Source organism: Bubalus bubalis, chromosome 6, assembly GCF_019923935.1.
Source record: "Bubalus bubalis isolate 160015118507 breed Murrah chromosome 6, NDDB_SH_1, whole genome shotgun sequence".
NCBI lineage: Eukaryota > Metazoa > Chordata > Mammalia > Artiodactyla > Bovidae > Bubalus > Bubalus bubalis.
The window spans coordinates 53,330,881-53,356,993 of NC_059162.1; the positions used below are offsets into that span (position 1 = coordinate 53,330,881).

The 26,113-nt window shown below is 35.9% G+C and overlaps 1 protein-coding gene across 5 annotated transcripts in view; it reads right to left on the reverse strand.

Moving 5' to 3' along the window:
* ZNF326 (zinc finger protein 326) overlaps positions 1–24,722 on the reverse strand; it is a 35,064-nt gene extending 10,342 nt beyond the window's left edge. The window contains exons 1-8 of one of the 5 annotated variants that reach the window (XM_006063374.4): positions 24,529–24,721; positions 22,027–22,071; positions 14,006–14,041; positions 13,798–13,909; positions 11,289–11,694; positions 8,727–8,925; positions 2,626–2,737; positions 655–802 (exon numbers count right to left, since the gene is read on the reverse strand). In XM_006063374.4, coding sequence (XP_006063436.1) covers positions 655–802; positions 2,626–2,737; positions 8,727–8,925; positions 11,289–11,694; positions 13,798–13,909; positions 14,006–14,041; positions 22,027–22,071; positions 24,529–24,544 — 1,074 coding nt within the window. In that variant the 5' untranslated portion in view covers positions 24,545–24,721. Of the gene's footprint in view, positions 1–654; positions 803–2,625; positions 2,738–8,726; positions 8,926–11,288; positions 11,695–13,797; positions 13,916–13,951; positions 14,042–22,026; positions 22,072–24,528 lie in introns of those variants that run through there. The other 4 variants (XM_044944716.2, XM_044944717.2, XM_044944718.2 and 1 more) reach the window with 4 other exon arrangements.
* Between the last annotated feature and the right edge of the window lie 1,391 nt (positions 24,723–26,113).

Sequence of the window (26,113 nt, forward strand, 5' to 3'; positions counted from 1 at the left end):
GTGTGTGTGTGATTTCCAATCACTGTTAGTTCACTAAATGTATGTGTGTGTGTGTGTGTTTGATTTCCAATCACTGTTAGTTCACTAAAGGCAATATCTGTGTCTTCAGTGTCTTCAGGTGCTGTGCCTGCATAGCACCTGCTCTTAAGTATTCGAGAAAAACTGTTGAACTGATGACCACATCCTGATAAAGGACGCTAAACAAACAGGCTCTCTGGCTCTGAATTCAATTCAGACTTCCATTTATTCAAAGTCACTAAACTGCTCTGAGCATAATCTTTTAGGATAAAGACGAATTGGTGTAAGGTTGAAGTGAAATATGAAGAAAAATACCCAGCAAAACAGCAGGTACATAGAAGACTGTTAATACACGATAGCTGATTTGGTATCAATAAACAGCTGTTAAAGGAATTTTCCTGACACATGTCAGAAACTTCTGTAAAAAATGTAAAATGTACTCTCAAATCACAAATCTACAATCTATGAAAGAGGAATTCACATCTACTTCTAAGCTAAGTTTAACACAACTTTTTTTAAGTGAACAGTAAATTGAATTCTTAGAAACATAAAACAGGAGAACTATGGGTAACGATGAAAATCAAAGAAATTCAAATGTCAGATCAAGTGCCTCTCACTTCAAAAATAACTACTTACATGCAAAAACTCCATAACCACTTTATCAAATTTGGTTTGTTTTTGAATATGATCTAATGTTTCCTGATGTGAAGGACTTTCCAGATGGAGTTCAATATCTTTTTCTTCAAATGTTCGAAATTTACAAAATGAACATGTGAATGCCATTCTGTAAAGGGAAAAAAAAAAGTTTTTCTTTAAATATTACCTTATTTACTTAGAAAGCATTCATAAGGCTATACCAATGAAATCAATTTTACCAGCATAAATGATTTCCTCTCCTCCAAGTAATGGCTGATTTAAATTTAGCTCAAGTCAGAAAAAAAATAGCATTTAAATACCTGTCTGGACAACACTGTCATCATACTAATTGGCATTTCTGGACCACACTGGAGTTACTGGGTATGAAAAACAGAATCAGTGGATCTATTTCATCTAACCCTAACTATCCACTTCAAGTCTAGATCAGAAAGCCAAAGCAAACTTCAAGCAGTATCAAGTTCCAAAGTTCCACTAACGTTACACTCTTCTATCTTCAAGCTTCCAAATCACTGATGTAGAAACAAAGGTAGGTAGGACACCAGAAAACCATAATTCACTCTATTGGAGCTCTCAGATGATCAAAAATCACTTCAGGGTGAATAAAAGGCCTGGTCTGGACATATGCAACTCATTGAAAAGCTCAAGAGTCACTCCAGAATGAATTGTCCCTTTTCTCCCATTTAATTATTCTTACCTCATATATCCCTGTTACTTCCTTTTCTTCAAATTATGACAATAGTCTCTTAATGGGTTTCTTTATCTTGAGTCTCCATTTTCCACCTAATTCCTTAGAGTACTATTATATTTATTTTCCTGAGTAAGAGTATAGAATCTGAAATCTACTGCTGGGTTTATTTCTTAGCACCCTTATGTGACTTCAGGCAACTTAAATTCCCTGGGTCTTAGTTTTCTAATCTTAACGAGGTGAGAACCCTCACAGAGCATCCTCACATTTTGGTCTTCCAAGGGGTTGGGGATGTGGAGGCTGCGTAGAAGAGGTGGTGATCCTAGAACCAATTCACTATGCATATCAAGGGATGACTGTAAATATCAAAAAATCAAAATCATTCCTATATATCTTTGATCAATCCTCTTCCTTTGACTCTCAGGAATTTTTTCACATCCCAATTAATTTATCTGCCTTTTCTAAGAAACATGTTTAGGTGTTTTTTTTGTTTTATTTGATGCTTAAACATAGTATTTTATTGATTCTAAGACATATTTTTTCTGATCGCATTTCTGAAATCAGTCTGTATCATAAAATTAATGAAACATCACAATCTCTTTTGGCCAGACAGATTATTGCTTGTGCACCAAGAAAAACCAGGAATTCTAGTTGTAAAATCTGTATAGAGTGATGGTCAGTGGCTTGAAAGTCTCAAGGACAGTGATAAAGCATTCTTTTAGACCTTGAGGAGCAAATAGTTATGGAGGAGGTGGAGAGTTAGCAAACTGAACATATCTGTCAATATCCTTGAGACAGATATCAAACATAGGCTAACTCTACATAACTGCAGAGTAACTGTAATACCAGGTTAAAACACCAACAATAATAATTTTTTAAAAAATACAATCTTTTTTAAAATTTGATTTTTAAACTCTTTTAAAAAATATAACATTGTATAAGTTTAAGATGTACAACATAATTATTTGATATATGTATATATTATGAAATGATGAGCACTATGATTTTAGTTACTGTCCAGCACCTCACTAGTTGTAATTTTTTTCTTGTGATGAGAACCTTGAAGATCTACTCTCTTAGCTATTTTAAATATATAATACAGTACTGTTAACAACAGTCATCATCTGTACAATATATCCCCAGAACTTATTTATCATATAATGGAAGTATGTACTTTTTGGCCATCTTTACTCATTTTTCCCACCCTCAAATCCTGGAAACAGTTTTTTAATGAGTCCAATTTTCTGACTCTACTAAGCACAAACCTGTATCCATCTCCATATTTCTCACTGTTTTTTTCTCTTCTGCGTCTTTGTTTCTCTCGCCGAGCTTCAATTCGCCGCTTTTCTTCTTCTTCATTTTTAGGATCAGTTTTTGCTAGGGGATCAGACAAAAAAAAGTTAAAACTAAAAATCACTTCTCCATTCTCCTTTTCCAGTCCCCAGTTCATAAACTACAGACAGATGATTTATTTGGTGGTCATTATCTAAATTGAGCTCACCAGAAAAATCAGAGTTTGAGATTACTCAGTATTTCTGAAACTTCATTCACATGAATACCTTCCTTATAAATTTTGTCTATTTACTTCTCACCTATGTTTATTATTTGCTACATTATTTTTCTCTAGACCCACTCATTTTTTCTTTTCTTCATTTTAAGTAATAATATCCACATTACCCAAAATAATTTTGAATTATCACACCTTGGCAAACATTTGACAAATAACCCGACCTTGCATGAAAGTGGAAAAACAGTGAGCACTAGAGAGAGCGCCTTGGATGCAAAAACTCAATATTAGAGCAGCTTTCTTAAAATTTATTAAAATGAATAAACTCTAAAAGCAGGTTCTTCCTCTTTTTCTCAAAACATGTCTTAATGTGAATATACAAAAATATGTACTATTTTAGCCATTTCAAAGTGTACAATTTAGTGACATTAAGTTTATCACAAGGTCATGCAACCATCACCACTATTTAGTTCCAGAACTTTTTAAGCAGTCCAAAGAGAAGTCACTAAAGCACCTGGTAAAACTACTAATCTGCTTTCTGTCTCTACAGATTTTCCTATCCTAGATATTGCATATAAAAGGAAGGATACAATATGTGGCCTTTTTTGTCTGGTTTCTTTTATTTAGCATAATGTCTTCAAGGCTCTTCCATGTGTTGTATCATGTATCAGTACCTCCTTCCTTTTTAAAGCTCAATAATATTTCATCGTGCAAATACATCACATTGCCTTTTCATTCATTCATCTGCTGAGGAACATCTGGATTGTTTCAACCTTTTGACAACTGTGAATAATGCTATGAACATTTGTACAGTTTTTGTTTGAATACTTCTTTTCAGTTCTTTGAAGTACATATGTAGAAATGGAATTGTTGGTTCAAATGGTCAGTCTACGTATAATCATTAGAGGAACCACCAAACTGTTCCCCACAACAGCCACATCATTTTACATTTTCATAGTAATGTATAAGGGTTCTAATTTGCCCACATTGTCATCACTTGTTATTTTCTCTTTTTTGTTAAGACCATCAACTTCATATGTGATAGGAAGTGATATCTCATTGTATTAAAGAAAAAAAAGGTTCTTTCTTATAATATAGTTAATTTTAGACTTTAAAAAAAACAACAACTCATCTGCCCTCAAACTTTTCCTTTTATTCACTGTTTATCCTTTTGGATTACCTTTGGAAAAATAGCTAATACAAAATCATGAACACCTGGGGATTCATGAACTTAACAATAAACAAATATTAAGTATCTGCTATGCATACAGCAGGATGTCTCAAAACCATATAAAATCAATACCTTAAAATTCAATATCTAGATTATTTTTCATCATTTTATAAGAGGTTAAACATATGTTCCTATTTTATTAACCATTTTCAACATCCTCTTTCAGTTTCCCTCAAACCCTCACTCTATGGAAAAAATTGGTTGTTTATGACCTTAAACTAAAGGCAATTTCATTTTCCTTTCACATGCTAAAACTGATATACACTGTACCTCTATCCAAACGACTGAATATGATTCCTTTCCTACTGCATTTCAACAAATCATACAGTCTATATATTATAGCGTAGCAAGACTTCTTATTCCTGAAGACTCAGCGGTTACCATTCAGAATGCCCACCTCATGCCTGACAGTGAAAGCCTGATTTGACTACAGAATTTTGGTTTCATTCTTAAGTTATATACTACACTACTCTCAAGTTTCGTTAAAAAGAAAAAAAAAAAGTTAAGTCACATATATCTGCTTTAGTGACAAATAAGTATCTATATCAAATTTTGTAATATTTATTTAACTATACCTGCAAAATACACCTTTGAAATCTATCCCAAGAAGATCAACTGAATTGCCTATTCTAGTAATAGTTAGAGTACACAATTCAGTAAATAACAATCCATCAAGTAACAGTATAAAACTTATTCCTACTAACACACACTTTAATCAGGTTTTCAGAATTCCAGAATATTGTTATTTTTTTACTAAATAATATAGATGTCCAATGCAAAGCATGGCAGGAAAGTAGATTTAAAAATAATATTTAAAGTGTTACTGAGTTTTGGATTATATTCATAATTTTGAGGAAAAATCCAATATTTGCAATTTCAAATACCATATTTTTTATATGATACATTAAAATGTCTATAATGTTGTAATTATAAAAAAAAAGTTGTTTTACATAAGGATAATATAATACAAAGTAATTTTCCACTACTATCACATGGAGCTTTACCTGAAGGGTCTCTAGAGTAAGACTTGCCCCGAATAAACCCTGGCTTTGCCAGCTGTTTGACCCAGGCAGCAAATTTATCTGTTCTGTTCCTGTGTTTTTCAGCTGTAGGGGTTTGGTACACTGCCTACACCTGAGCAGGCTGATGTGAGAATTACATAAGCAATGCCTGTTAAGCCCTTTAACACACTGCTGCCTAGTGTGCAGTAAGCATTCAGTTAAGTGCTAGTTTACTAACAATTGATACAATCCTTTTGTCAAGTTGGATACATTTATTAATCCTGAAGCCATTTAAATAGAAATGAAATTCAAAGAACAAAACAAATATACTGTCAGTATCCAAAAATATACAAAAAACATATTTTAAAGAGGACTTATCCAGGCCTCCCTGCTTCTTCCCTTCCACCTTCTTTTTTAAATAATTATTTGAAGCCTATCATGACTTGTTTGGAGAAGGCAACGGCACCCCACTCCAGTACTCTTGCCTGGAAAATCCCATGGATGGAAGAGCCTGGTGGGCTGCAGTCCATGGGGTCGCTAAGAGTCGGACACGACTGAGCGACTTCACTTTGACTCTCCACTTTCATGCATTGGAGGAGGAAATGGCAACCCACTCTAGCGTTCTTGCCTGGAGAATCCCAGAGACAGGGGAGGCTGGTGGGCTGCAGTCCATGGGGTTGCATAGAGTCGGACACGACTGAAGCGACTTAGGAGCATGACTTGTTTAGCACCTCCAACATCAAAGGAAGTAATAAATTCATCTTAACAATTAATGTATCTTATTTTTTAAACTGGATGCAAAGATGTTTTAAAAACTAGATCACAAAAATTTGAAAAATTTATTCATTGCAATGATCTTCACCTTGCCCAGGCCCAATAATAATAGGTAATCCAATATTAATTCTAAAGAGGAGAGAAATTTTTAATCCCTTGTAATGTCAATTTGGAAAGATAAAATACTTTTCAATCAAGGCAAAAATAAAATAAATATAAAAAACAAAATTCAGTGTACAGTCAAAAATAGGTAAAGTATCTGTTGTATAGTATTTGGTATTATGTTTTCACAAAGAATGCTGAAAAAGACATTTCCTTACCTTTTATTTATGTATATTCTTGACAATCTATTTTGATCAAATACACTTGATTTCATTTAGAGATATATTACAAAGTTAAATAAAATACAATAACAGAGAAAGTAACAATAATCCAGCTCAAATGTTTAAGATTTATTAAGACATATTTCATACCATATGATTCACCCTTTTGAAGTATGTAACCAATGTTTTTCAGAACATTCACAGATATGCACAAACATCACCTCAATCAACTCTAGAACATTTTCATCACCTCACAAAGAAATCTGGTATCCTGTTATTTATTTCTCCCTATATACCCCCACAGCCCAAAGCAACCACTAATCTACTTTCTAACCCTATAGATTTCTGTATTCTAGACTTTCAAATGAAAAGAATCATATATGTGGACTTTTGTGACTAGTTTCTTTCATTTTATTAACCTTTTCAAGGTTCATTTAAGTTCTAGCATATATCAGTAGCTCATCTTAAGGCTGGAAAATATTCTACTGTATGGATGAACCACATTTTGTTAAACCATTCATCCACTGATGAGCATTTGGGTTGTTTATACTTCTGGCTACTCTGAATAATGATGCTATGTGTATCCATACATAAATTTTTGTGTAGATATATGTTTTCATATTTCTTAATACATACCTAACAGTGGAACTACTGGATCTTATGGTAATTTGTTTAATCATTTGAGGAATTGTTTTCCAAAGTGCCTGGACCATTTTACATTCCCACCAATGGTATATGAAGATTTCTCCACATCCTTGCTAAGGCCTGTTATTATCTTTTTGATTCTAGTCATTCAGGTAAGTAAAAGTGGTCAATCTCACATGGTCTTGATTTTATTTCCCTGCTAACTAACTGTTGAGCATTTTTTATGGGCTTATTGGCTATCTGTATGTCTTCTGGGGGAAAAAATGTCTGTTCAGATGCTTTTTTCAAATGGGCTATTTGTCTTTTTATTGAATTTAAAAATTCTATATATTCTAGATACAAGTCTCTTAGAGGTATAATTTGCAAATGTTTTCTCCTTCTCTGTGAGCTGTCTTTTCACTTTCTTAATGTGTCCTCTGAAGCACAAAAGTTTTTAATTTTGATAAAATCCAGTTTCATTGTTGTTTGGTCAGTAAGTTGTGTCCAACTCTTTTGCGACTCTGTGGACTGTTGCCCACCAGGCTCCTTTGTTCACAGAATTTCCCAGGCAAGAATACTGGAGTGGGTTGCCATTTTTCTTCTCCAGGGGATTTTCCTGACCTAGGGATCAAACCTGCGTCTCCTGCACTGGCAGGCGGATTCTTTACTGCTGAGCCACCAGTGAAGCCCGAAGTCCAATTTACTTGTTTTTCATTTGGTTGCTCTTTCAGTGTCAGATGAATTTCTTGCCAAATCCAAAGTCATGAAGACTTACTCTTGTTTCCTTCTGAGAGTTTTATAGTTCTAGCCCTTGCATTTAGGTGCTGTATGTTAGTTTGTGCATGTGGCTATTCAGTTGTTCCAGCAGCGTTTGTGGAAAAGACTATTCTCTCCTCACTAAATAATTTTGACATCTTGGCTAAAAAAAAAAAAATTTTACCATAGATTTATGAGTTTATCTCTGGACTCTCAATTCTATTCCATTGATCTGTATGTCTGTCCTTGTGCCAGTACCACTCTGTCTTGATTACTGTGGCTTTGTAGTTAAGTTTTGAAATCATGAAGCAGTAGTCTCTCTGTTTTCTTCTTTTTTTATGATTGTTCGGCTATTGTAGGTTCCTTGAAATTCCCTATGAATTTTTGAATCAACTTGTCAATTTTTGCAAAGAAGTCAGGTGACATTCTGACAGGGATTGGGCTGAATCAGTAGATCAGTCTCGGGAGTATTACCATCTTAACATTAAGTATTCTGTTCTGTGAACATTTATTTAGTATCCCATTTATTTAGATCTTCTTTAATTTCTTTTAACAAGGTTTTATAGTTTTCAAAGTGTAAGTTTTGTACTTCTTTTGTTAAATTTATTCCTGAGTATTTAATTCTTGATGTTACCATGAACTGTTTTCTTAATTTCACTTTCAGACTGGCTCTAAATTTTTAACAATGTAAAAATGGAAGTATGATTATCTCTAAGAATAATGTCCAGAAGACAAAAGGCAAATTAATTTTCTAGAATACCTATCTTTTCCTGGCACCAAGGGCAATAAAAAATTTCTTGCCTTTGACCTCATGAAGGCAATTCTATGTAATGTAGCATACCACTTCCTCAATAATTATCCAACAATAAATATAACACCCATGAATCAAAATCATGTGTAAGATCTTTTTAAAAATATAGATGTTCTGGTCCCACCCTAAGTCAAGATTTAGGGAAAAGGGGTGAATCAGGGCCTGTGAATTTATAAGTATCTTGGTAATTTTGATATCCATGACTACAGATCTAATTTCTACAACTGTAATTATTGTACAATTTGTCTACAGAAACATGAAAAAATTACTTAAATGCACTGAGTTAAAAAAAATAATGAAAACTGCCTTAAAGCACAACAATTATGTTTTCCAACTTACTGGGTGATTTGCTGAGGCTCATCTTCTCCACAGGTTTTGCTAGCTTGGGTTTCTTGATAAAGGTTCCACCAGGCTTATTAAATGGTTGCATCATTTTTCTCTTTATTCCTCTTGCAGCAGCAACTGTCACATTGGTGGGTTTATTTTGATAGTCAACAACAATTCCAGGTCTATGAATGCTTCCAAAATCACTCATATGCTGCAAATTTGTGAAATCAATAAATATTAGCACAATATCCAAAGAACAAGTATGAATTCATATATAGATTACATTTTATCTATCTAGAATTTTTCAAATGAAAATTCCTCAGAATGTAACTAAATTTTACAAGTCCACTCTAAATACACTGAAAAACTCTGTAAATTATTACAGGAACTCAAATCCAGTGAATCAGTATTTTTATTTCCAGAAGAACAAATATGGATATTTCCTATTGTTTGATTATGATTCAAAATTACTTGAGATCATAAACAACGTTATGTGCCTGTCAGAATATTACCACTTGTACAACTCTCTGACAACTCCTCTTCAGAGTTCCTAATCGATGTTTTCCCATGAAAAGACCTTAAAAGAAATCTTTACTTTACTAAAACCTGGCTTAAAACTAAGATACACAAAGAAGACCATATCTGAAGTTTGAAGTTAAAAAAGATCCAGAAATGATTTAGGATTTCTCCCTGTTGAAAAAGGGATGAGAAGGCGAGATGGAACATTAGTATGAAATAGGAGAGTTAAAGCATAACCATGCATCAACTTCCAAGACACACTTCAGATCAAGAATTGCATCTGACGTTCCATTCACATTCTTACCTAGAGAAACATATTCTCACCCAGAAGCCCAAGAAGCAAAAGTTTACAGACGAAGAGTCATGCAACCAAACGACTCTTTGTGTCCTTTCTTCTCGTCGTTAACAAAACCCACTACACCAAGAAGCCACATGTTCATACAAATTTATTCTACTAACCTTACTTTAGAAGATAAAGATTGAGGAGTAATCTGAAGAGAAGGATCCAATGGGAATTGTACAAGTGAAGATTAAAAAGGAAAGACCTATTGGTTCATCTATTTCATTAACAGGAAGAAAGAAAGAAAAGTCCACTTCGACTAGAATGGTGGAAACAATACCTGTTTTTCTATCATGAAAACAAAATTGGTATTTGAAGTCTCTTTGAGGAAAAAAATCGTTTGCCTAAAGTAATATACAGCATGGAAAACATTAAGAGTTTTCCAAATTTTCAAACTGGAGTAGATTTTCAATTTCAAAATCCAAAGCCTATTATCCCAACTATTTTCAATTAATCTACAACCATAAAGCATGGTAGAACAGCAACATACTAGTTGCTTACATTTGTGTATTATGCTTAGGAATACCTATCTAACCTTGAATAAATTAAGTGTTTCCAGGTGATTCAAATAGTCATATCAGAAAAATCTTTATTAATTATCCATTAAAGGTGCAATGCATTTTACATAAGTAAAGAGTAACTGTTATAAATGCAAAATTTCTACACAAGTATGACAAACTATGCTGATGTACCAAAGATTAGTGAGCAGTCAAAAATATGTGCCCTACTACATTTTTTTAATAGAAGCACTTTCCTCTGCAAAGAGAATATTAAGAGCAACTGACTTCAAAAAAAAAACCAAACCAACAATTCTTACATGATGGCAAAAATACAATATTCTTTATAAAATCAAACTACATAATAACTCCACAATCTATGTACACTTCCTAGGTAAAATTTCTTGTCAGTCAAGTTACCTAAGAATGTAAAGGCATAATCTTTATACTACATATCCTGAAATTAAATATTTGAAGACTAGCATATTTATTCATTTAAGCAGTAATTTACAAAATATTACTTCCTGGGAAGAAGCCATAGACATGTTTCTATAGGGAAGAAATTATTTCTCAATAGTAAAACTAGCGACAGAGTTAAGACAGAACACCCAGCAACAGAACATACTGTAAGAGAGTGAGTTAGCAAAATTATACTGACCACAAATCATCTACAATCTACTATACATATCAACTTCTTCACCATGTAAACCTGGCTAAAGTACCCTCAGCTATCACCAACTGTTAGTCTCTCTTGTGTTTAATGTGAAATATGAAGCTTTGAAGAAATTCTATGTGCTGGAGTTAAGCAGCAAAGTATATACGTTTTATCATACATTGCACCTTTAACCTACTCAGAAACTCCAAAAGGGTTCATTACCTTTAAAATAATCCAAGAACTGTCCCACTAGCAAAACTGCTAGTGTTTACAAGGAAAAATGCAACTCCTTTTAACCCCTTTTAGACCAAACCTAATATCCTCACCTTTTTAATAAAGGGAGATTTAGCAAAACTATATGAATAGTCATCTCACACTGCCATGTATTTTCTGAGGTACTGGGAAAACTTTTACAGGCAACCTAAAAATTATGCTTCTGACTCAGCTTTTGCTTCAAAATACACTGGGATGAACAGTGTTTATTCTAGTTGAAAACCATGGTCTTGAAAGGGTTTAAAAGAGTGACTAGTGAAAAGAATCTGAAAAGATTCTGTTGTACTTACTCCTCGGCCTCGGCCTCTGCCTGTTGATGGTCCTCCAAAAGCATCATAGTTTCTGCTTCCAAACGTACTTTCAGGATAAGCAGGCGTTCCTCTCCCCCGAGAGCCTACAGGTGCAGGCTTCATATGGGGTGAAGAAAAACTGCTGTAGGAAGAGTAATTCTCTCTTCCTCTGTCCTCCATAAACCCAGGCCTCAATTTTGAACGGGAGTAAGGTGCTTCCCAGCTAGACCCGCCCTGGTTTCTACCTCCGAAAGAGTCAAGGCTATTCCGGTAGGAGCTCTCAAATCGACCACCATAACTACCTCCGAAGCGGCTTTGTTCGGGTTCATTAAAACCATAGCCAGATCTGTACAGATCTCGCCCACCCAGAGAAGACCTGGAGTCGTAAGACTCATAAGGTCCAAACCTGGAAGAGTTGCACAGTGAGGGAAAAAACAAAAGTAAGCTTACTAATGTTAGACAATTCAAAAGACAAATTATCAGATGACATTTATCAACTAAAATTCATTTATACCATACTGGTTTGCAGTTCTACTTTTATTCACACTTGATTAGGGCTGGGCAGTTCAACATGAGACCAGATAGAAAGCTATCTGAGTCAGTGTTTAAATATGAATTGAGTTAAGTAACCTTAGCTTAAATATCTGCTTTTTGGCAGCTTTCTATTTTATTAGAAAAGATTTGTCTGTCATTATTTAAGCCCAGCCCTAGTCTTGGAAAAAGTCATTTGTTAAAGTTCACAGACTACTCAAACTTTCTTTTGAACCCATCTCTAATACTGTAAAATACAAAATATTTACAACATTTTGGCTTTCAATAGGGACACAAATTGAAGACTACAAGGATGTAGGCTACTTGTCACACAGAAGAGATCCTTTTGCACCCCCAATAATCTATATGACAAAACTGCTTCATTATGTCTACAGCAGTCAAAATTGGGAGAATTATCTGGTTATAAAATTTAACAACCTGCTAAACTTTGGTTAACGTTAATAATCAATTCTTAGTCACTTTTCACTTGTATACTAATAAATCTACAAATCTAGAAAAATAAGCACATAAAACAGAACATAAAAGACCACCAATATATACCCTTTGCATATGAATTTTCAAGGCAGATTAGAAAGAATACATGTTATAATGTCTTCAATTATTTGAAAAATTATTCCCTATTATCACATGAAATTATCACATAAAGCTATTCTAAAAAAGGGAGCACACAGTCTCCACAAGGTTTTAATAGAGTCAACAGAAGAAACAAATCATACTTCTCACCAAAGCATGGATTACAAAAGTTGCTTATCTTACAACATAGTTTTATAAAGGCCCACAATTACATGAGATAAATTATAACATCTACATAGTTCACACACATTACATTTACAATGTAACAGGGCAGCAACTGATAAAGTAAAATATTTAAACGTATTACATTACTTCAAATATTTATCACTAAATAGAAGGCACTTTACTTCTGAATCCTAGTAACCATATGAAAATCATTCCTCCTTCCAACTACATTTTTCAAAACATCTATCACATAAGCAAAATTGTTGTATCTATTTTTCTGATTTTTCTCTACTATAAACCATAATGGCACACTTAAGCAGAAAAAAGGAAAGTAAGTATCATTCAGTCCATCCTTAAGGAAACCAGATCCTTCAATTTATGAAGAAGGACAATACTTTCAAAAAGTTTCCTAACTAGTTTTACTTATATCAATATTTCATAGGAATCTCTGCACCTCAAAAATCTCTGCGCCTCCTTGGCCTAAAATGTGGTCAACCCTAAAGCCTACAGCAGTTCAGCTAGGTTTAAGCTTTACACAGCATCAACAATGAAACATAAGTACAATCAAAACTGTACTGCATTAAAATAAACAAAGATATTGTACTCATTCATGGCTTTAATATAAAGCTCCTTGTCTAGACCAGAAGTGTTTCTGGCATAAGTAGAACCTGCCAATAAATAACCTAAACATGATTTAAAGAATATTTTTATTATTACAATATGCTCCTGTAACTCACATTAAAACTAAAATTAAAAGAATAACTATCTTAAATGTTTCTTACAAACTGAGTGTTGCTAGACAGATTTGGTTAACTTCATTCTAGTCAAAGACTGCTTTGCTACTCTATAAAGCACTCCACATTAGTGAATACATTTTTGAAAAATCATAAGAAAAAGCTTCACAAATAATATTTCCAATAATATTTTTATATCATTTGTTTAGGGCATTTTGACTGACAAGGAGTTAAAAAAAAGTCACTGCTAAAGACAGAAAATCTTACTCTAGTATAATGAAATAATGGTTTTCCTGAGGTTTTCCTAAAGTAATGTCTGCCAATGATGTCAAGACAGTTTTTATAACCACTAACACCTTTAAACATTTAAGGTGATTATTCAGTTCTAAATATAGTTTAAATATCACAACATGCCTAAAGAATACTTAAATTATCTAGAATCTTATAGTCATCTACTTATTTGGCCAAGTGATGAAGCAATTTACCTGCTACCCCCACCACCACCACTGTGATTGTCCATGCCATATGACTGGTTTAGGTAGGAGTCCATGGATCTTTGACCCCCATAGGATCCATGGCCATAGTCACGATCCATCCCTATAAAGAGTTTAAAAAGAAAAAAAATTAAATGATGCTCACCTTTAGTGGCACTCAAAAGAAGAATTTTTAGATAAATATCCTTGAATGCCAGACCTCCGTAAGATCCAGGGCCATAATCACGATCCATTCCTAAAAGACAGTCAATAACAAAAGGTCAATAAAATACCATTCTCAGTCACCTGAAATGATAATTCATTGTTAACATTAGCTAAATTCACACTAGACACTGAGGGAAAAACCATACAGATTATAATCTACTGAAAAACCAGATCTGCTAATGAAACCTAATTTTTTTTAAAAAAGCTATCAACTAAAAAGTTCTACATTAAAATTATCTTCAATTTAGCCAATATTTACACAACAAGGGTACTACCATAGGGTCCTATGTCATATAATCTACTGAAAAATCAGATTTGCCAATAAGACCTGATTAAAAAAAAAACATCAACTAAAAAGTTCTATATTAAAATTATCTTCAATTTAGCCAATATTTACATGACTAGGATACTACCATAGGGTCCTATGTCAGGTGCTACAATGGTAAATAGTTAATAATTCCTATTCTCAAGAAAATAGGGTATTTAAAATATTAAAAGGAAAAAAATTTTTATAGTATCATTTTCTGCATCTGCTGCTGCTGCTGCTAAGTCGCTTAAGTCGTGTCCGACTCTGTGCGACCCCGTAGACGGCAGCCCACCAGGCTCCCCGTCCCTGGGATTCTCCAGGCAAGAACACTGGAGTGGGTTGCCATTTCCTTCTCCAATGCATGAAAGTGAAAAGTGAAAATGAAGTTGCTCAGTCGTGTCCAACTCTTCACAACCCCATGGACTGCAGCCTACCAGGCTCCATGGAATTTTTCAGGCAAGAGTACTGGAGTGGGTTGCCATCGCCTTCTCCTTTCTGCATCTAACTCCTCTCAAAACATCTAAAAATCCGAGGCAGCCTCATTTTAAATCTGACCAATTGAAATCAGTTCATACACTAATTGAAATAGATATTTTTAAAAAGTAAAATCAGAATGGGGCCATTATGTGGTACTCTGCATATAAATAATGACTCAAATATTTAAATCCTCAAATACTTTGAATAAAGAGAATGAATGTGAATTCTAACAATGTAAACACTAAAAAAATTAAAATATAATCAAAGCACTAAGTGTTTTATTACAATTCCTATAATTCCACCTACATCCCCACCTCTCACATGAAAGAAAAATACAACAAAAAAGGTAATAAAATGAATTCACTATGATTATAAAATTGAAAAAATTTAAAAACCATTTACAATGTGTTTCCTATAAAGTCCTTTAAAAGTCTTCATTTATCACCCTCTCCAAGTTTTATGTACTAAGAGTATACACAAAGCAAGTACATTTATTTTTATTTTTTTAAAAACACTAAATTTAAATTATAATTACATAAATATTCTGGTCCTAACAACAAAATCTTGCAACTTTAAACCTGAAAGCAACCTAAATGATCAAATTTAACCTTTTCATTTGATAGATTGTGGAACCAAAAAGATGAAATGATTTTCCCAAAGTCTTATAAATATCCACCACTTTAGCTTCGCACTGTTGCTTCTACATGAAATGCTCTCTCTACTGCCCAAATAGTAGCTTACTGAAATTCTTTAATTTTTTAAAGTCCATTTCAAATACTAACCCTTACTGATGTTGTCTCAATTGATTATCTCTTTCTTTTGAATATCTGCAAAAGTCTGTAGTTTTTACATGGTGTTTATGATACTCTGCCTTATACAGTATTCTGCTATCTGTGGCCTCATTTATTTAATCTTTTTTTTTTTTTTTTGACTGCACCACGCGGCATGCGGGGTCTTAGTTCCACAACCAGGGATCAAATCCATGCACCCTGCAGTAGACGTGTGTAGTCTTAAACCACTGGACCTCCAGGAAAGTCCTGTGATCTCACTTTAAATGTACACTAGTCTGTGGTCAGGGTCTCTTTTTTACTAGTTTTTTATGGACCCCAGGCCTGCAGGTTTCAATAGCCTGTTGACCACTAGTTGCCAGGACCCTTTCAGGGGATCCACAAGGTCAAACTATTTTTATAAACATTATTGATACTAAAACATTATTTGCCTTTTTCACAGTGATGAAAATTTTTCTGCATTGATGATACAAAACCACTCATTGGTAAACAGTTTTTGCTATAGCACAGATCAAGGCAGTGACACCAGATCACACTAGTATTGATAGTTGTATTGCACACTTGCAGTAAAAAAATAAAATACAAAAGATAATAAAAATAATAAAATAATCTTCACTTAAAGAATGTCCTTGATGAAGAAGTAAAAATTGGCAATTTTATTAAATCATGACCTTTGTGTATACTTTATGATATTCTGGATAGTAAAATGGAAAGTATACATAAAGCAATTTTGCTGCATATCACTGCATAAAGTTTCATTAAGTGCCGTAGTTCTCTTTAGGAAAAGCCACTGAATTAGCCATTTTTTACAAGGAATACTGTTTTTACTAAAAGGAAAGACTGACATTCAAAAACTATGGCTTTCAGACTTGAGCTTCTGGCAGACACTTTCTCAAAAATGAAGTGGAACTGTCACTTCAAAGAAAACAAGTGATAGTATTTGTTGCCAAAGATAAAATTCAAGGACTCATGTGAAAATTAAAATTTAAAACTTGAGCTTGACAGTTTCCCAATACTTAAAAGGCTTTTCTGATGAAACTGACACTGGTATTACTGAATATAACTTTTTAATTTCTACAATAAAATCTGCCAATATTTGAAAAATCTGAATAACTCTATAAACCAGTATTTTTCAAATAACTAATACCTGATATTACAGGATTACACATCATAAAAAGATCCATTCAAAGTACAAGGCATACCAATGGATTTTAATGACAAAAAGTTTACCAATATAAAAAAGTACTAATGAGATATTCTAAATGTTTTTTGTCTATACTAAGACTTGAAATCAAGTTCATATTAAGACAGCACACCTCAATTCAGACCATCCACACTGAAAGTACTCAATAGTCATACACAGCTAGTGTCTACTAGTGTCTACCACACAGATAACACAGCTCCAGACTAATAAAAGTCATTTGTCTTTAGAGTTGATAAGTATACAATGTAAGTTGCTCATAACTCTCAAACAGAGAACAATTTCGACATTAAGATGAAGACTTCAAAATAAAAAGCTTTCCTCTAAAAAGTATTAAAAAGTAATTTTAGAGTTAGGTTCAGTTAGGTACACAAAACAAAAAAATTTAAATTGCTATTTCTGCTAATTTCTATTTTCAGTCAGCAGAGGCTGCCTTTGGATACTAAATCCATCAGTTTTTTGATTCTGTATATTTTTACTTCACTACAAAGTCATAAATTACTAACATTTATGGAACACTCACCTTTTCCCAGGCACTAGAGAGTACACAAAGATTAATAGAGCTATCTTTACACAGAATGTCTTTTGGTTTTTTGTTCATAGTACTGTCACTAATCAGTTAGTTAAAAAGGAAAAGAGTAAAAGTCTTTGTAAGTACTGCATATAATCAGTGTTGATTATAGGGATAGAGTCTATAAGAGGACCATGACCATTTACATATAAACTAGATTCTTCCAGGTTACTGAATGAATTTAAAAATCACTTTAAAAATAAAGTTATTAACACTATAACATATCTTTACTGTTAATAGTAAATGAGAACAAGGATATACTGTACAACACAAGGAATACTGCAGTATAACCTTCAAAAATTGTGAAACACTGTTATACATCTGACATATTTAGCATTCCATCAATTATCCCTGAATAAAATATATATTAAATAAGAAAGCTATTCATTCAAAATTAATCTGACATATTTTAAATCAAATCTACTCTACTGATTTGATTACACCCTTCTGGCTGAGCTGGTAAAGAATCACAATGCGATAGACCTGGAATCAATCCCTGGGTTGGGAAGATTCCCTGGAGAAGGGAAAGGCTACCCACTCCAGTATTCTGGCCTGGAGAATTCCATGCACTACAGTCCACGGGATTGCAAAGAGTCAGACACGATTAAGCAACTTTCACTTTCACTTTTCATAAATGATAAGCTCAACAAATGTTAAGTTCACTTATAATTAAATCACACGAGGTGTGGGGTAGTATGAAAAAAACAACTGACATGATCAAAATAACTAACAAGTTGGGTAGCACTAAGTAGCGAATGAGACCACTTTTTATCACCTCCACACTACTATCATCACGGTACAGGCCACCAGCATATCTCACCTACATAACTGCAACAGCCCCCCAGCTGATTTTCCTGTTTTCATTTCTGCAACCTTTCTGTTCATTCTCAAGAAAATGGCTAGAAGAATTGTGTTAAAGTGCAAGTTAAATTATGTTCAATGCCCAGTACCTTCCAATGGCTTCCCAACTTACTCCAAGTAAACAAGCCTTTAGATAATCTATAAGACCCTATATCAGTGGTTCTTAACCATGGGCAATTTTGACCCCCAGAAGGGGTCAAACAATGAAAACATTATTGGTTGTCACCAAAATGAGTAATGGGTGCTGCCTGTATCAAATGACAAGAGACCAAGAATGCTCCTAAAACACTCTACAGTGCATAGGACATTCCCCCACAACAAAGAATTATCTAGTCCAAAATGTCAACAGAGACAAAGTTGATAAATCTTTCCCATCACCTCTTAACTTGATCTATTTCCACTTAATTTCATCATCTGTGATCTCCCCTTATTCACTCCACTCTAGCTATACTAGATCCCTTGCTGTTCCTAGAGTACAACAGGTATACACCCATTTTTGCACCTACTATTCCCTCTGCCTCGAATGTTCTTCCTCTGTATATGTGTTGCTCACACCCCCAATTCTTTAAGGTCTTCACTTTCTCTTACTTCTTGTGTGTGAAGCAAATTCTCTTTGCTTTCACTGACTTCTGGCTACATACACCTCCCTATTCTAACCCTGTTTTAAGATCACTCAGCAAAAATCATCTGCTGTAGTCAAGCCCATCTTCTTAAGTCACTCTGAAGCACAATGCACTCAGCCCTACCTGTGTTCCTGCTTTCCCTCTATCAGAAATGCTTTCCTTTTTTTTGTCTATCTATATAAGAAGAAGGAAATGGAGACAATGGCATGGCTTGCACCTTCATCTCCCTCAACTCTATGCTCAAGTTACCCTGTTAGCAATTCTTTCCCTTGCTAATCTCTTTAAAATTGTAACACACACACACACACACACACACACAGCTGTCCTGTGTTATTATTCTCCTAAGCAATTGCTGCAATACAATAAATATTACTTCTTGTTTACTATTTCACCCCACTAGACTGTACACTTCAAAGGCAGGAATATTTGTCCATTTCGTTCACTACTGTATTGCCAGCTCCAATAACACTATCTAATACAAAACACTCAGTAAATATCTGTTGAATGAAGTCAAATTACATCCCTGAAATAATTTTTTATAAATTATTCATTTATAAAATGTAGATAACTCAGCCCTCAGTGTTGTCAAGCAGTGTTCTTTAACCAGAGGTGCATTCTAAAATGATTCGAAGTATCAATAGTTCTTAAAGCTGACACAGTTGGGACCATTTACCCTAAAAATTAAGATTCAAGAGGACTAGAGTATGACCTAAAGAGATATATTTTGAAAAAGCTCCACAGGGGAGTCTAACAATCACCCTTAAATGAAAACCACTACTGGAACTAAAATTAAGAGAAAAAAAAAAGTCTAACATTTAACTGTTAGGAAAAAATCTAACTTGAAAAGATATATGCACCCCAATTTTCACAACAGCATTATTTACAATAGCCAAGATATGGAGTAATCTAAGTGTCCATCAATAGATGAACGGATAAAGATGATGCAGTGTGATATGTATGTATGTATATACATGGATATATGTATGTATATACATGGATTACTACTTTGCCATGAAAAAGAATGGAATCATGCCATGTGCAACAACATGGATGGGCCTTGAGGGCATATGCTAAGTGAAATAGTGAAATAAGAATGATAAAAACTGTATGATTTCATTTATATGTAGAATTAAAAAAGAAATCAAAACAAAACAAAGCAAAACAATCCAAGCTTGTAGACATAATGAACAGATTGGTGATCGCCAGAGAAGGGGATAGTGGTTGAAATGGGTGAAGGGAGTTGAAAGGAAACAACTTCCAGTTATAAATAAGTCATGGGGATGTAATATACAGCATAGTGACTATAGTTAATAATAGTGTATTGCATATTTGAAAGTTGCTAAGAAAAGTAAATCTTAAAAGTTCTCATTGCAGGAAAACTATATGTGGTGATCAAGGGTTACCAGACTTACTGTTGTGATCATTTCACAGTGTATACAAATATGGGATCATTACGCTGTACGCCTGAAACTAGCATGTTAGATGTCCACTACACCTCAATGTGCTTGTTTTCAAAAGAAGGTCATAACGTCAGTGACAGAAATATTTTAAGCTTTTTTTTTTTTTTTTCCCCGCAATCCTGTATGTTAAGAAAATAAACTTCTGACCCTCTATGATTCTGTATTTCAAAGTCCTATATTTAGGCATAAACTCAACCCTCTGGTACATCCTAATGGAAATCATGGCCTTCTATCATTCCAAATCTTTTTGGTAAAAGTACTAGTCCTGCTCACTCCAATTTCCAATCCTGGATTCATTTTTATGCATCCCTCTTAATTTTCTACTCACTACTAGGCAGCCTGAAAGTTCTGCTAACTTTCTCAAGAAATGGCTTAATATTTTTAAAATTACTGTCATCACCTCCCAAGGCGTAAAATTCTTACACCTGAATTTATGAAACTTGATAATTTTCCAGTTTTCAATATAACCTACATGTGGATGAAAATTAAACTTCTTTTGGTAACTTTATTATATCACTCTCCTGCTCAAAAATATGTTTTCCAGCACTCAATATATATTGACTATTCCTATATGTTTAACCTTTTTAGCTGACATCAAATTTGAAGTTTCTCTAAATTCCTAGAGATGATAAGTAGCAATTAACTGCATGGTAATTATTCTCATGAAATGACACAGTCTTCTTTGTTTAGTAGTACATTTGCTTCAGTTTTATTTTGTGAATATATTACATTCTGTACAACAGTTGAAAGTTGCATTTTTCTGGCAATCACGGAATTTAATTCCACTCTCTGGGGTCCTTCATATAATGCTTTTATAACCTCTAACTGTTCCATACTCTTCTTTATGTTCTTATCCTGTCTGGCAAATCCTTAACTCTAATCTAAATAATCAAAACTCCACCCCAATTGTATTCTGCATATGTCATGATTTTATCTAGCTCTTTAGTCACTATGATGTTATACTTATATTGATAAGGCTTCTTTATATACTCTGCTGCTGCCAAGTCGCTTCAGTCATGTCCGACTCTGTGCGACCCCATGGACTGCAACCTACCAGTCTTCTCCATCCCTGGGATTCTCCAGGCAAGAACACTGGAGTGGGTTGCCATTTCCTTCTCCAATGCATGAAAGTGGAAAGTGAAATTGAAGTCGCTCAGTCGTGTCCGACTCTTAGCGACCCCATGGACTGCAGCCCACCAGGCTTCTCCATCCATGGGATTTTCCGGGCAACAGTACTGGAGTGGGGTGCCACTGCCTTCTCCCTTATATGCTCTAGACAGTTCTTAATATACTAACACATTTGGACACATTAAAGCAAATGACCTCAAAAACAAGGCCAAAATGAATTATGAAAGCAGCAAATAAAACCAAGCCAATAATCCACTCAATCTACATTACTCAATACCAAAGCCTCTAATTCAACAAAAATAACTCAGCTAGTTTCTTATAACTCATCACTCAATACAGTCAGGGCCTTTTGGAATAAAGAACTCAGAATTCAAATAAAGAGTCAAACAAATCTGAATAGCCCTAAGGTTTTCTGATTCCAAATTTCCTAACTTAAATACTATACATAGTATGACAACATTAACACTAACACATCCAAAGACTAAACAATGACTGAAACAAGGCAGAATTTCCTTTTTACATTGGTACTTTAGATGGGTGACAAAAAACTGAGATGCATTCCCTTAATGTATTTTAGATCAAATGAAAGAGGATACTCACCATTAAAGCTCTGATAAGTATTTCTGCAAGCAGAGTGTGTATAATCTATGAAGACACATTTAACAGAAAGGAATTAGTGCAATATTAGCAAAAATCTTGAATTATATACCCCTTTACTAAAAACAAACACAATTTTTAAACTGCCATTAACTCAGCTATCTGCAAAAACAGGGTGTTAATAATTATATATAATTCATAGAGGAAAATATATATCCCTTTCATTTCACTATCTCCCCAAATGGCAGGTTTATCATCCAAATCATAGTAATGTAAAAATTAGTTAATAAAACCTGATATATAATTACAGCCAAAAAAGGAGATCCAGTACTGATTTACACAGCATAACAAAAGGGAAGGCAGATAAATTATATATCAAACAATGCAAAAAACAGGGACATGTGAGAATTTGTTCTATATTTTTTTTTTCCCAACTTACTATTTCTCTTAGCACTTAATTTGCTCTCTAAAGAGTTCAAAATCTTATTTGAGAAATGCACATGCATATATGTGTACACCTGTGTGTGCTATTTCTATCCAGGATATGGCATCATCACCAAAGATCGTAATTTCTTTGTCAAAACTAATTTGGCAATTGTTAAATCCTTTAGTTAATTCTACTACCAAATAGGAATTTAACAGAGCAGTCCTTTGGATACAATAGACTCCAACTACACTATACAGGATTAGAATCCAACATATTGTCAGGCAAATTCCATCCCCCAAATAAAGCAGTAGGGGTAAGGAGGGAGCATGAGACAGGGAACATTTTATCACTGGCATTGTTTACAATTTTATGCTTCACACTGTTTAGAACTGTGAGCAGATGGTGCTAATAAAAAGTAAACATACTAAGACAATGGGTTCCTTCATGGGGGGAGGGGACCATTCCCGTCACTCCCTCCTCCCACACTGGTAGTTTCTGCTGCACCTTGGGTGTTGGTACTGTCACCAAAGTTTGGTGTGAAAACACAGCAACATATTTTTAAAATTCATTACCAACTCTGGCATTTCAAATATTCAGTTTAAAGGTAACGATATCAAAATGAGTCAAAGTTCAACTAAAACAAACACTCGAGTGTGCTACTGTTAATATCTGAACTTCCTATTTCAAAGTAATTTAAAAGTATCTACAAAAGGTTATTCCAGTCCCCTTTCAAACACTTAGCTTCCCTGGTAGCTCAGACGGTAAAGCGTCTACCTACAATGCGGGAGACCCAGGTTCGATCCCTGGGTCGGTAAGATCCCCTGGAGAAGGAAATGGCAACCCACTCCAGTAGTCTTGCCTGGAAAATCCCATGGACTTTTCTGGTAGGCTACAGTCCATGGCGTCGCAAAGAGTCGGACACGACTGAGTGACTTCACTTTCATAGACTTGGCAGCTTTAATTCTTTGAGGCATGAAATCAAATCAAAGATCAAAAGATCATTTAATCAGGCTCAGCATATTCAAAGTTAATGTTCTTGGTTGGGTTAGAGGCTTACGACTAATTAGTGAAGCCATTTTATTCAGAAACGCCCGGTAACTCAGGACTAAATTCAGTTTATTCACATCCCTTTTCATGTCTCCCTAATACTGTCATTACGTACTCATCTTACCATGACACCAATCACTATAAAAGTTGGGCAAGATTTGAAGACAATATGAAAACCAAATTAATTTTATTTCGTGAGCGTATGAAACGGTATAAAGAACTGGCGTAAGAGATGACCGAAAGGTACTGCTCATTTAATTAAACAGCAGTCCATCCCAGGCGGTTGTGTGTAGGTCTGATTTTGAAGGGCACGTGATGCTGTGCCAGAATTTTGACTAACTTAACACACTGTCCAGAGAAAACGCTTTGGTTCACAGAAGCATTTTAAATTTAGGGATTAACGCCTGGGCACTGTTTGTTGGCGGATAAACATCCCACTTTGCTAACCAGAAATACCTTAATGTTCCATTCTGGATAGAGATCTACTATACTTAATCACTTACAGACGCCCTTTAAACTCATCTTAAAAACTAAGACACCAAGGAACACGATCATGAACAAGCCTCAGAAAATCCTATCTGGCGAGTAGTAACCTGGAGTTGGGGATTTACTAAAAGGATGATCTGGGTCGCTGCCCATCTGGCGAGCGCGAGCCGCGGCGGGGGAGGCCCGCTCGCCCTCTCGCCCAGAACGGGAAGTTGGAGGCTTCCTGGCAATTTGCTCGCAGCGGGGCGGGGGCCGATCTGGGGACTCCGGAGGCCGCGGCGCTCTGGGAGCTTCCTTCCCCGCGCCGAGGCCGGAGCGGAATTCAGGGTCGCGGGCCGCAGCGGGCGCCGGGCGGGGCGATCCGGGCGCGCGGGTCCCCACCGAGGCCGACTCCAGGCACCGGGCCCGAGGCGGGCAGGCGGGCGGACGGCCTCTAGGCCCGCAGAACAAAGCCCACACGGCCATCTTGAGACGGTAAACAGACCCCGGGGGCAGGCCACCCCGCCTGCCGCCCGCCGCGGTGACCAGCCAGAGGCCGCGCTTACCGTCCTCGAAGTCCATGGCGGAGGCTCGGGGCCGACGGCCTCGGCGGCGCTTGGCTAATCTGTGGCCGGAGAAGAGCACCCGTGACCCGCGGTTCCACACTACGAGTCAGCGCGACCAAGAGCGGCGCTACCGGCCCGGGAGCCGCAGGCCACAGCGAGGCTGGGGGGCGGGCCCGGCCGGCGCTGCCAGCCGCCGCAGCGCCGCCCGCGACTGGCTGGCGCGGGCTGGTGGGCGGGCCCTCGAATGGGGGCGGGAAGCAGGTCCGCTGTCACGCTCCCAGGTGCTGACCCTCTCGGAGCCGCCGAGGGGTAAGGAAGGTTAAAAAGGAGCCCCAAAGACTGGCCGGGCTCAAGGGAAAGAAAGCCGGGTTTTCTGGAAGGTCGGGCTGAAGCCCGCCATGTTTGATTCTGGCAAGAGCGAAAGGATCTGCTTGGAATACCTTCCCCCTGCCCGAACTAATATATACCACGTGCCGACCTTTCCCTTTTTATTGGCTGATAATGACTGATCGGAAAATGTAAAAAAAAAAAAAAACAAAAAAAAAAACACCTTATGGAGTTTCTGCCGTGGAGATTCAGAAGGCCAGGATATTTTTAGACCGCTGTGAGCAGAGAACAAATTGCTAAATAGGAAACAGGTACGAGTGTGATCCAAGACAGAACACGGTCGAGTTCTGAATTTCAAGGTGCAAAATGAAAGTGTTGTAAAAGTTAACAGAGGGAAGATTTTTGGAAGGAGTCATCCAGAACTTGAAGAACAACCACGGGCAAACACATATCAACACATATTGATACATATTAACACTGTATTTGGAGAAGGAAATGGCAACCCACTCCAATATTCTTGCCTGGAGAATTACGTGGACGGAGGAGCCTGGCAGGCTACAGTCCATGGGGTCACAAAGACTTGGACACGACTGAGCAAGTATCACTCAGCATTGTATTATTGTCACTATGGAAATAGTGTTGAGGACAGTGGGCAAAGTCACTCGCCCATAAGACAATGTGGGAAAAGACAACTGTTTGGTCATTCTAATCCTGGCGCAGCTTGAACTCCAGGTTAGATAATATTTTTTCATAGAGCAAATCGTGTCAATGATGAGTTGATCGCAGGATAGGAAATCATGAATCAAGCCGTTTGCCCTTCTTTGAGGTCCAATGAGTTTCCAGAACCAAGTTCCAAGAAAACAGTCTCTGGAAACATGACTAAGGAAAAACTCACAGGTATACTAAGCTGTATGACTATAGCCCCAGTGGCGCAGAGGTAAATAATCCACCTACCAATGCAGGAATCACAAGCAATGCGGGTTTGATCCCTGGGTAGGGAAGATTCCCTGGAGTAAGAAATGGCAACACACTCCAGTATTCTTGTCTGGAAAGTTCCATGGACAGAGGAGCCTGGCGGGCTACAGTTCATGGGGCTGTAGTTCATGGACACGACTGAGCACAGCCCCAGGTCTGGGTAGGCCACCGTTCCTTCCTCATCTCTTTCCTTCTCCACCCTCATTGATTCACCCAGTTCTCCACCCTTACAGTGTTTTCTTCTTTTTTTTCCCTCCTATGCATGTTTTCTATTCACCAGAGC